This window comes from Coregonus clupeaformis, chromosome 4 (genome assembly GCF_020615455.1).
Source record: "Coregonus clupeaformis isolate EN_2021a chromosome 4, ASM2061545v1, whole genome shotgun sequence".
In the NCBI taxonomy this organism is placed as follows: Eukaryota; Metazoa; Chordata; class Actinopteri; order Salmoniformes; family Salmonidae; genus Coregonus; species Coregonus clupeaformis.
In genome coordinates this window covers 5855868-5869200 of record NC_059195.1, presented here as the reverse complement: position 1 = coordinate 5869200, position 13333 = coordinate 5855868, and the positions used below count along the sequence as shown (strand labels likewise).

General features: G+C 43.9%; 1 protein-coding gene across 1 annotated transcript in view; it reads right to left on the bottom strand.

Annotated features, from left to right (window-relative positions):
* The window catches only part of LOC121555632 (ly6/PLAUR domain-containing protein 1-like), a 45652-nt gene extending 33308 nt beyond the window's left edge, over nt 1-12344 (bottom strand). The window contains exons 1-2 of the mRNA XM_041869463.1: nt 12186-12344; nt 9388-9522 (exon numbers count right to left, since the gene is read on the bottom strand). Of these exons, the coding sequence (XP_041725397.1) occupies nt 9388-9522; nt 12186-12306 (256 nt within the window). The 5' untranslated portion in view covers nt 12307-12344. The remainder of the gene's footprint in view (nt 1-9387; nt 9523-12185) is intronic.
* Between the last annotated feature and the right edge of the window lie 989 nt (nt 12345-13333).

Genomic DNA, 13333 nt, shown 5'->3' with positions numbered 1-13333 from the left:
AAGTGCAGTCGCCCTTTAAAGGACTTTGCATTATCAAAGGACTTTGCACTCTATTCAAACAATAAAGAACCCCAGCGAATTAGTTGAACAATCAAATATACCGAAACAACTTTAAAATCGACAACCTTCACAAGGACACAGGATTCCGAATCTCAACCAGACTAAATTACAAAGTACTGTGCTCACATTACCACAGGGATAACTTAAATCATAATTTCAAGGCTTTACAACTTAAGTGAACTGTGGACTTAACACCCCGTGACTAACTGCATTCTAATTCCTTTCCGACTGATTCAGTAAATTAAATTAAATTATGAATAGTAATGCCTAATTTAGATAAGCTGCAAAATAGGGCAGGACATTTCCGCTGAGAAGCTAGTCCGTGCTCTGTCCAGGAGTCTACGATTTCACAATGGCACAAACAGTCCAACATTCTCTGTTGGATAGAGTGCATAGTAAATCGTATGAGCACAGAGAGGATGTATGCTTCCCCAAATACATAAATATCAACAAGGTGACCTTCGCTTCTGTGCATTACTCTTTACTTGGAGCGGATTACAGGACCAGAACAAAATGTACACAAGATTTTCTTACATAAGGTATTTTGAACTAAAATGCCTCCTTTTAGGTAAGCCTATAGCTGATTATTGACGGAACAATCTTAGTCATACTAGCTATCATTTTCATTGAAAACATATTGAATGGAGCAAATCTTTCCGAGCACCCCCGTTACATGTTTTTTTTCTTCTGCTCGGCTGGTGGCACGGTACTTACGGTCTTATCTACGGATACCGGTACCACCTGGAAAGCCTCAAAGCATAAGTGATACACTGCTATTGCTTGGTATTCAGATGGTCTTTCAGCCAAATCGAAAGGGAATCATTACACTTATTTGTCTTGTCATCAAAGCAGCGCTTAGCACACTGCCTCTCCCAGTTAATATTCACAAGTGACAACAGAATGAACAGATCTCTTAGAATAGACAAGCTGAACAAGTGACATACTGTATACACACCAGCTAAGGCGGGCTCTAACTGTAAGCATATCACTGATCTGTATGCCATAAAACATTTATATGAAACAGTCGTAATTGATGTTACTGCTGCTTACCATGTACATTAACATGTTCATATGTTATGTTACCTTTACTGCATGTGGAGTACATACATAGCAAGATCTACCATATCAAAAGTAATTCACAGACCACATCAATAAACTTGTAGCCTACAGCTCTGAATGGTTGTCAGGAATTATTACCCTGAAGTAGGCAATCAAATTATCTTTCAGTAATGTTGTATACTGTTCAAAAATAATACGTACATGTCACTATATGAGCCTTCTGTGTTGAACCACAAATAACAATATGCCCATTCAGACAGAGGCAGGCAGCATCAATCAATTTTACGTTTATGCCTTGATTTCCCATTCTATCCCATTGTGTTTGTATGATTACACTGAATTATTTACAAGCTATTGTAAGATGGCTGCCAACATACTGTATGACGGGTGGCCATCAGGTTTGGGGGTCAATTCCAATTTAAATTAGACATTTCAATTCAATTCGTGAATTCACTCATGAAGTGGAGAATTTGTTGAATTAAATTCGAATTTCAATAATCTTCAAGTTATGGACTTGAAGTTAGACTGTTTGAATTGGGGAAAATAAAATGTATATATGGAATTCAATATTTGCACATTTCCCAGTTAAAAATCTTTCCGCCACTTACTTCCTGGTCGCAAAAATTCTAAGTTCGCCCTATTTCAGTTTGTGACAAAACAAGCGATACATAGTGCAGATAATCATTGTGCCATCTAAATCGTTGTGAAATATATTTCCAATAACCAAAAATACTGTATTTTTCAGCCGTTTGAAGCTGTTGTACAAAACCGAAAGTAAAAAAGACGCAAAAACTAAACACAGGAAACTTAGAAATAGCGCACATAGAACAGATCGACCCTTCTTAGACTTGCTTTCAATGAGAATGACAGAAATATAACTCACATTTATGTGAATTTGGTCAGATCACCCAAAAAGTTACATATTGCAGCTTTAATGGAATGAATGCACTTGGTATCAAAATTGACTGCAGGAGTCGTTTTAAATAATTTCAACTTGTATTTCTATATTTCCAGTATAGCTCGGCTGTCTGAACAGTGACATGATCAGCCTGAAAGCCTGAGGGAATTGATTTCAAATTTGTGGAATTGTTGGGGATAATATTGAATGCTTGGAATTTACCTAACAATGGAATTTAATAACTTAGACTGACCTGGAATTTGAATTGAATTAAATGGAGTGGGAATTGAATTAGTGGAATCAACCCCAACCCTGGTGGCCCCATTATATATTCTTAATGACAGTCCATCTACGCAGGGGAGAGGCAATTTCTCAACCACATGAGTCTTCAAGTAGTCCATGCTTGTTTGGCTGAAGCGCTCCACAAAAGAGCAGAGACAAGCAATCATCATCATCCCAGCCAGGGGAGTTGAGAAAGCACTCCAGGCCAAGTGATGCCACCGCACACCCTGTCATTTCTCAAGACCTAATCGGAGGTGGGTAAGGAGGGAGCATGGCTGAATATGACCATCCTCTGAATACGAAGTGTTGGTCTTTTCCTCAGATGGATTTTCTTCATAGATTACCCTTTTGGGCGATGTTCATAGAAACTCCAATATTCTACCATCAGCCACTTTGGCTGAGACAAAGTGGGATTGTTTGATGGAAGTAGACAAATTAAGGCCTAGATCCCAAGCCAGGTACTCAATCTCTGTTAGAACATGCACTTCAGACACCTCCATCTTTCTAGGAAGCCGAACAATGCTGGAGCTAAGTTTACTTACCTAAATCAAACAGACTGATTGTGTTTAATTAATGTTGACCCAGAGAGTCCTACAACATTGGAAATGTATCCATTACATTTCAAAACAGTGATAAGGCGTAAGCTGGTCAGAGGAATTCCCAGACCCTTGTGGCACAGCGGAACCAATAATGATAAAAACATAAAATGTACATGAGCATTCATGTAGACATTTTCTTATTAAAAGAGCTGTCGACTCTGCAGTACAATGTTCATGCCCTTTGGATCTGGAATCACGTCATACAGATGTAGGATCTTAATTTGAGCCAGTTGCTACAGCAGGAAAATAATCCTGCAGCAACAGCAAATGTGAATTATGTAGATTATAATGAATGTACATTTTCTGAAGGAGTTGATTTGCCCTAATGAAAAATGTCAAGTCTGACATTTTGGAAATTACAAACTTTTGAAACCTTGAACACACAAGTTTGTATTTCCAGCTATGCAGGAAAATTCTCAGCACAAAAAGAGTGATCAAATGAAGATCCTACATTTGTACATTCAAAGACAGGGGCTTATTGCTTTTGTTCGTCTGTAGGGGAAAATGCCCCCCAACAAAATTACCCAATTTCAAGGAGTGTGATAACAAAGCAGACCCGGGGCTAAGAAACTGATGATAGACTTGGAGAAGATCTGCAAAGAGGAGTGGGACAAAATCCCTCCTGAGATGTGTGCAAACCTGGTGGCCAACTACAAGAAACATCTGACCTCTGTGATTGCCAACAAGGGTTTTGCCACCAAGTACTAAGTCATGTTTTGCAGAGGGGTCAAATACTTATTTCCCTCATTAAAATGCAAATCAATTTATGACAGTTTTGACATGCATTTCTGGATTTTTTTGTTGTTATTCTGTCTCTCACTGTTCAAATAAACCTACCATTAAAAATTATAGACTGATCATGTCTTTGTCAGTGGGAAAACGTACAAAATCAGCAGGGGATCAAATACTCCCCCCCCCCCTCACTGTACCTCGTACCCCTGACTCGGTACTGGTATCCCGTGTATATAGCAAAGTTAGGTCATTGTGTATTAATTATTACTTGTTTTATAAAGTGTTATTACTTTACTATTATTTCTCTATTTTCTTTCACTCTGCATTGTTGGGAAGGGCCCGCAAGTAATCACTTCACTGTTAGTCTACACCTGTTGTTCACAAAGCATATGACGAATAACATTTTATTTGATTATTTTCACTGTTAAGCCTTTGACGCGTACGATCACATATTTGTGATCATTGAGTGGTCGCTGCAGCGAACGATCACAAATATGTGATTGGAACAGTAGCAACAGAACGTATGATGCAACAAACGCATCTAAACAGCATTGTTGTCTGAAAAGCATCTAAACAATGTTTTGTACTGATGGGAAATAAAAGGTCTTCACAACTTTGTTCCTCAATTTCACCTTTTATTGTAAAAGATAAATGTGAACTTAATCATCCAAACATCACACGGAACACATCCACAGCTAAACTCATTCCATAAACCAGTCTAAATAACAGGTTGCGCTGACAAAAAAACAAAACATAAGTTAGCGACCTAACAGCTAGACTTGTTTACAATGTACCACATCTCTGGTGAGCACAAGGGAGAAATGTAATATTGTTTAGAAAAGAGATGCGTGTCAGCTAAGCTAACAGCAGATACATTCTTTATGATGGCAGCCATGTTTGTTTGATGAAAACTCCCTAATCCCAGAGTGCCATTCACTATAAGAAGCAAATAAACAAAGTCAAAGATGGCTGCGCCCATTGCCTGAAAAAATTGAACTTAGTTTAGCCACTTTTCAGCATATTACAAATCTTTGATGTACTTGTTACAGTGTATTCAAGAACCGGAACACATGACTTGACAAGTCGTTTACCGTTTTTGACAAATAACAAAGCAAATAAAATTGTATCACCTCACAGATCATCACACCAAATACAAGCCTACTGCCGAGCCTTACCATAGCGCGAAAGCTAAACAGGGATGAAACAAACAAAAAATCATTTGTGGGGGGTTTTCAAGTCCATGGGGGAAGGTATCGTGGGGGGATATGATGCAGGAAATATTACTATGATGGGGTATTTATCAATAATGGGGGGCAAACAGAAGTTTATATGCTAAATGAAAATAAAACCCCTGGAATGTGGGGTCTGAGCTGGCAACCCTGAGGTACCAAAGTTACAAACTGGGAACTCGGAAATCTCTGACTTCTGACTTCAGTGTGTTCAAGACAACTGGGAAATCGGAAAAAACGAGCTCCGACTGTGAAAAATATTTTTGAACCGTCATCCAACTCGGGAGCTCAGGCCTCTTTCTAGAGCGCCGCCTTTCCAACCTGAAGATCACTGACGTCATGATTTGACCTAGTATTTTTCAGAGTTCCCAGTTGTCTTGAAAGCACCATAAGTCAGTCTAGTGAACTATCCCTTGTTATAACATCTTTGGTCTGACCGACGCTTACGTGACAACCAGAATGCATTGTATGATGTCATACACTGGGCAAGTGCTTGGGCTCTCGTTGAAGAGAGAAGTTTGTCTGGCTCAGTGAAGCCTCAAACATAAATTGTCTGCAACAGTGAAATGGGCTACTTCTTATGTGAATTAATGAGGAGGCAGAACACACCTCAATTCAAACTGTTAGAAATCATTTTAAAATTGACAAGTTGAAACATAGCCTATAGGTAATTAGTAGGCAGCGTGCCTTGGTTTGAGGGTGGCGCGGGTTAACAGTCCTGTTGCGTAACAATCAAATTTTGGAACAGTGAGTGCATTCTGACATCACGCACATAAAAAAAAATTATGAATAAAAAAAAACTCACGCTGGGGGCGACCGTTAGAGATATTTGGAACTCACACATGAAAAGGTTAAACATGCTTTCCCTTCTACTCACTACTTAGTTTTTGTGAACGTTTCTTTGATCAAAGCTATAAAATACAGATACAAAAAATTACAGCGGGTTATGTGCATTAGTTGGGTTTACAACTCTGACTTGGCCATAATTGTGACACTCTGGCTCCATGGACTTTGATATTTGAGCCAGGGTTGTTCATTGTCATTGGTTTGGGTGTATTTCATTTGGTGGTGTTGGGGATGGGTGAGTTTCATTTTGTTTGTGTCTAGTGGTGATTGGTCTATGACTCCCAATCGGAGGTAACGAGTGTCAGCTGTCGGCTCGTTATCTCTGATTGGGAGCCATATATATTCTGTGTGTTTTCTCCTTTGGTTTGTGGGTTATTGTTCCAGTGTTGTATGTTCTGTCGGTGTCACAGAGGACTTCACGTATCGTCATTTGTTGTTTTTTCGTGGTTGCTTTAATTAAATAAAGTCATCATGTTCACTCCACGCGCTGCGTATTGGTCCGCTCCTTCAGACGATCGTGACAGAATAACCCACCAAAAAGGACCAAGCAGCGCGTCCAGGAGCAAAGGGTCTGGACATGGGAGGAACTGTTGGACGGTAAAGGGTCCTGGACGTGGGAAGAAATCCTGGACGGCATGGATCGCCGTCCATGGAGCGAAACAGAGGAGAGGCGACGGAGAGAGGAGCAACGGCGTCGGCAGAGCCAACGTCGGAAGGACGAGAGGCAACCCCAAGAAATTTTTTGGGGGGCACATGGCTTGGGCGACGGAGCAGCAGGAGGCTGCCACAAGGCAGAGTCAGAGGGCTGCCAGGTTAAGGGGGCTGACGGAGGCAGAGAAGGGACGGATTCAGTGGGCTACCAGGTCAAGGGGGCTACTGGGTAAAGCAGGGAAGGAAGGTGTTGAGGCACGGCGTGAGGTACTGGGGTGTGTAACCAGTTCGGTCCGGCCCGTTCCTAGTCCCGAGGTGCAGCCAGTAGTGTGTGTTCCCGTGCGGTACGGCCTGTTCCGGTCCCTCGCACTAAGTGTAAGGTGCGCGTCGCCAGCCCGGTTCGGCCTGTTCCTGCCATACGCACCAAGTATGCGGTGCGCGTCGCCAGCTCAGCCCGGCCTGTTCCTACTCCACGCACCAGGGATACGGTGCGCTCGCCAGCCCAGCCCGGCCTGTTCCTACTCCACGCACCAGGGATACGGTGCGCTCGCCAGCCCAGCCCGGCCTGTTCCTACTCCACGCACCAGGGATACGGTGCGCTCGCCAGCCCGGCCCGGCCTGTTCCGGCCACTCGCACCAGGGATACGGTGCGCGTCGCCAGCCCCGCCCGGCCTGTTCCTGCTCTCCGCACTAGGCGTGAGGTGAGTCCCCAGGGTCCAGCATGCCCTGTTCCGGCTCCCCGCACTAGGCGTTATGGGAGTCCCCAGGGTCCAGCATGCCCTGTTCCGACTCCCCGCACTAGCCCTGAGATGCGTGTCCTCAGCCCGGTACCTCCAGTTCCGGCACCACGCATCAGGCCTACGGTGCGTCCCCAGGGCCAAGCATGCCCTGTTGCTGCTTCCCGCACTAGCCCTGAGATGCGTGTCCTCAGCCCGGTACCTCCAGTTCCGGCACCACGCATCAGGCCTACGGTGCGTCCCCAGGGTCCAGCATGCCCTGTTGCTTCTCCCCGCACTAGCCCTGAGATGCGTGTCCTCAGCCCGGTACCTCCTGTTCCGGCACCACGCACCAGGCCTACGATGCGCCTCAGACGGCCAGAGTCTGCCGTCTGCCCAACGGGGCCTGAACTGCCCGTCTGCCCAAAGCCTGCAAAGCCGCCCCGTCTGCCATGAGCCATCAGAGCCGTCCGCCAGACCGGAGCCGCTAGAGCCTTCCGCCAGACAGGATCAGCCAGAGCCTTCCGCCAGACAGGATCAGCCAGAGCCTTCTGCCAGACAGGATCAGCCAGAGCCTTCTGCCAGACAGGATCAGCCAGAGCCTTCTGCCAGACAGGATCAGCCAGAGCCTTCCGCCAGACAGGATCAGCCAGATCCGTCAGTCGGCCATGAGCAGCCAGATCCGTCAGTCGGCCACGAGCAGCCAGATCCGTCAGCCAGCCACGAGCAGCCAGATCCGTCAGCCAGCCATGAGCAGCCAGATCCGTTAGCCAGCCATGAGCAGCCAGATCCGTTAGCCAGCCATGAGCAGCCAGTTCCGTCAGCCAGCCATGAGCCGTCCAGCCGGGATCCGCCAGAGCCAGCCAGCCAGGATCCGCCAGAGCCGTCCAGCCGGGATCCGCCAGAGCCGTCCCAACCGGGATCCGTCAGAGCCGTCCAGCCAGGATCCGCCAGCCAGCCAGGATCCGCCAGAGCCAGCCAGCCAGGATCCGCCATTTAGTCAGGTGCTGCCCCTTAGCTCGGTGTTGCTCCTTATCCTGTTGCTGTCCCTTATCCTGGTGCTGTCCCTTAGCCTGGTACTGCCCCTTAGTCCGGTACTGCCCCTTAGTCCGGTACTGCCCCTTAGTCCGGTGCTGCCCCTTAGCCCGGTGCTGCCCCTTGTCCCGGTGCTGCCCCTTGTCCCGGTGCTGCCCCTTGTCCCGGTGCTGCCCCTTATCCCGGTGCTTCCCCTTAGGCCGATGCTGCCCCTTAGTCCGGTGTTGCCCCTTAGTCCAGGTGGGGTTAGTTGGAGGGTGGTCATTGGGAGGAGGCTACCGAAGCAGGTTGTGACTGTGGTGGGGTGGGGATCACGACCGGGGCCAGAGCCGCCACCGTGGACAGACGCCCACCCAGACCCTCCCCTAGTCCTGATATTGGTGCGCCCGGAGTTCGCACCTTTAGGGGGGGGTACTGTGACACTCTGGCTCCATGGACTTTGATATTTGAGCCAGGGTTGTTCATTGTCATTGGTTTGGGTGTATTTCATTTGGTGGTGTTGGGGATGGGTGAGTTTCATTTTGTTTGTGTCTAGTGGTGATTGGTCTATGACTCCCAATCGGAGGTAACGAGTGTCAGCTGTCGGCTCGTTATCTCTGATTGGGAGCCATATATATTCTGTGTGTTTTCTCCTTTGGTTTGTGGGTTATTGTTCCAGTGTTGTATGTTCTGTCGGTGTCACAGAGGACTTCACGTATCGTCATTTGTTGTTTTTTCGTGGTTGCTTTAATTAAATAAAGTCATCATGTTCACTCCACGCGCTGCGTATTGGTCCGCTCCTTCAGACGATCGTGACAATAATGGCTCTGATGAATGTTTTAATGTTATAATTTCACATTCATCACAGTCATTATGGTTAACTGACTATGATTTTGAACACTGATTAATACTGCACTGCAAGAATTTCACCTTTCAGCAGAACCATTGACTAACCATAGGCTAATTCAAACTCTGCTGATCCCAGATCTGTGAACCCAGTAGATGATAGAAGTTGACTATCTAGCAGCAGGTGGATAGGTTGAGGCAGGACAGTCCTTCATGTTCATTTGGAATCATTCAGTTCTTATTCAAGACAGAGCGTATATATCCACCTATTTATGTATTACTTTTGTACACATTACAGATAGAAGGCAACTTGCGGAAAGATCAACACATTAGTCAGCAAGAACAAACAACCAAAACACATAAAACTCTGCTTTCTCAGCTAGGAAGACCTATTGTATGTTCCTCACAGAGTAGAAGGGTTTAAGTCAAGTAAATTCATATCACATTTGGCTTACCGTCTTCCATCACTAATACCTCCTTCTGGCACATGTCCTGCACGTTGACAGTGCAGTTGACGATGAACTCAGGTGTGGAGCAGTCATTTTGAGTGACCTCTTCACACTGATAACACTGGATCTGCAGTGCCAGCCCTACAACATACAGGAGGAACACAAGTTGTCATTCCAAATCTGTTCTTAATTGACTTACCTGCATGAATTACAATGTACAATAAACAAGTAGGATGTGAGACACTGGTATACCCATTTTACATTCCCCAGTAAGAAAACCAAAAATGTCGCTCAAACAGAATAATTAACAAAGTCAGTGAACCAACAACCAAAACGAAACAAATGGGGTTTTAGGAGGGGATCTGAAAGACACTCATGGGGGTGTCCACTGAAAGTTGACTAGCAACAACAACTGGAAGCTAAAAGAGACCCACCATGAGCACCCACTAAATTTGCCCAAGAAGAGGCAAACATAAAGACAGGAAGAAAACCAAAAAGGTGAAGCAAAACTAAAATCAGATAACAGATTGTTTGTCTAGAAATCTAAATAAGGAGCGCCAACTAAAGGTGAACCCTCCGCATCTATCAAGATAACTGGAGTACTGGCCCAGCCACTCTTAAATAGCACCTGGGCCAGCACAGGTGAAACACCTTCCCACTAACGACATGGACAAGCCAGCACCGGTGTAACACAAACTGACTAAAGAGGTGACACTAATCGGTGTGCCCTACGTGCTAACAAGCTATATGTGCTAAAGTCCAACCTCAAAACATACGTGGAAAAACCAAAGCCTGTAACACCATGGACAATGAAATATACTGTACATAGTCTTATCATACCATGCCATTATGGCCTATCAAACAGTTCACAAATATATGTGCTGACATGTCTAAACTCTACTTCTCTCTTAGAAAAAAGGGTTATTCGGCTGTCCCCATAGGAGAACCCTTTTTGGTTCCAGGTAGAACCCTCTGGGGAAAGGGTTCTACATGGAACCCAATAGGGTTCTCCCTGAAACCAAAAGGGTTCTAACTGGAAACAAAAGGGGTTCTTCAAAAAGGTTATCCTATGGGGACAGCCAAAGAACCCTTTTAGGTTCTAGATAGCACCTTTTTTTCTAAGAGTGTACTGATGTGGATCTTAGCCTTATTTTCTATACTGCTGCAACTCTAGTCCAATCCAGCACTTTGGTGCATTTTACAGAATATTTCCACTAATAATTAAAATATGTTCCTCTGATAATATGTTGATATAGGCTAATATTGAAGATTGCTCAATAATTTACTAACTTTACAAAGCTTCAAGAAATTGAAGTTTGACCTGGTTGTGAATTCTAGTGCATTGGTTGAAATATTTCATGTGATTTTATTATTGTATACCAGATCAGTTTGAAAGTCTGGAATACCTCTTTATAAACTTCTTAACTTTGAAACACCTCTTAATATTATTTAAATGCATGTAGGAATACCTTTTCATAATATGATTCACAGCTGATGAAGAAATTAAGGGACAATCTTATTGATGAATAGGTAATGGTGATAATGTGCAAGTGGCTTATTAGAGTTGACAAGATTCCTGAATTACTTAACTGTAGCTGCAATTACTGTGGTTAAGTCATATAATCATAAAGTATGTGTTGTAAATCACCAAAACTATATACCTTGATATCGGCAGATATGGAAAAAAAAACATTTACCTGATGCACTGTGCATGTTGAAGTGTGCTCCCCTGACAAAACAGATATTAGGACATGGCAGATTCAAATACAATTTTCTTCACATGAGAGTAAGAAAGCCATGTCAGACCTTATTCAACTTGAAAATTGACTATTTACTTCCTACCAACTATGACACAGCAAGCAACTAAATATATCAACAGTTGAGTAGTGACTCAAAGAAAAATGTAAAGAGAACAAGTTGACTGCACAATGTGTACTGCTCCATCATCCAGTGTGCAACTGTAGCCAATACCCCATCCAAATGTCACACATTTTCTGGAGTTCTGCTTGGGTAAACAGACTTCTTAAACTGTTAGTAAGTGCAGAGAGTAGGCAAAATGCCATGTCACTGTACATGGGGATTTCTCCACTAATTAAGTCAAACCAGCTTCCAGGGATAAATCAAAAACAAATTCTTGCCAGGCAGAGAGAAACATTTTATTTGTAGCACAGCGGAGTTCTATTAGCATTAAACTCCCTCCGTATTATGTGAGCAAAACACATTCATATGTTGAACTACGCATAATATATTCCCAAACATAACAAAACCGGATATACCATAATGTACACATCAATATGTACCAAGTTCAATCTACGGGTAGCTTGCCCTTATTTACGAAACATTTTTGAACAATGTTTAAATCTGAAATCAAGCGTGTCTGAATCTCTTGACATCCAAACGCTGGTGTAAAAAAAATAGTTTGCGTTCCCACATCAACCGTTCCAAACGGTGCGTAAAGACGCAATAGGAAATGTCACAGACTAGTACCGAAGAGTTTGCTATTATAACGGTTTCAACGGATGATCCCCAAATGTTTTACCATTAGGCCTATCAAATAACCAAGTATCATTGCTTGCGCTGCATGGTAGCCTACAGGCCATCAATTACCCACCCCGAGCTTCTCTTCCTCTCCAAATATTGTTAGATCATTAAACAATTAGTACATTGATAAACACGTTATTACTACTCAAATTAGACTCTTATCCTCTGTTATTACAAATCATTTAGGTAGGCTAGCTATTGTGTTCCAAAACTGAAAGGGACGCGCCCGGCATTGCAATTAACAAATCCCGTTGGTAACATACCTGACTTGAGCATAAACCAGAACAAACTTGTGTAAGTAAGCAGCCGCATTCTCTCGCTGGTGTCGCTTGGTAAGGAAACATTAGACCTGGCAAAGTTCGGAGGAGCGCAGAGTTCATACATGGATCCGACGAACGTCCATGCTAGCCTCCTATACACGTCCAGCGATGGGAACCTCTGATTTTACTCACTCTTTTTACTCCATTTCGCCCGGTGGACGGTGCCACACGTCACGATGGGCGTGGATTTCAAAGAGCAAGGACTGTCGGATGAGCGTCCACGTTCAACCGAGAACCCATCTGCCTGGACGTCATTCGTAACTGGACATCATTATGGTGGGTTTATGCTTTATAGTTTACAGTTGCACTTTTAATATTAGTACACAATTCAGCTTTATTTGAACTAACGATAGTTACCAAGTGGCTGGACCCGTTTTCCCAAAAGTGAACAATGTGTAACATCAAGTTTTGCTTGCTAGCCAACAAAAAACGTCAATGCTGCTGTCAAGCCAATCTACTACATTTACCTTGAATGAAATACAAGAAACAGATCATGACTAGATTTTATCTAATTTCAATACAATTGGTTAGTCAACATGCAGTAATATGCTGAACAAAAATGAACACTACATGCAACAATTTCAAAGATTTTACTGAGTTACAGTTCATATAAAGAAATCAGTTCAATGCAATAAATTCATTAGGCACTAATCTATGGATTTCACATGACTGGGAATACAGATATGCATCTGTTGGTCACAGATACCTTAAAGAAAAGGTAGAGGCGTCGATCAGAAAACCAGTCAGTATCTGGTGTGACCACCATTTGCCTCATGCAGCACAACACATCTCCTTCCCATAGAGTTGATCAGGCTGTTTATTGTGGCCAGTGGAATGTTGTCCCACTCCTCTTCCATGGCTGTGCAAAGTTGCTGCATGTTGGCGGAACTCGAACACGCTGTCATACATGTAGTCAAACTCAATGGGTGACATGTCTGGTGAGTATGCAGGCCATGGAAGAACTGGGACATTTTCAGCTTCCAGGAATTGTGTACAGATCCTTGTGACATTGGGCCGTGCATTATCATGCTGAAACATGAGGTGACGGCGGCGGATGAAAGGCACGACAAGGGGCCTAAAAAACCCACATT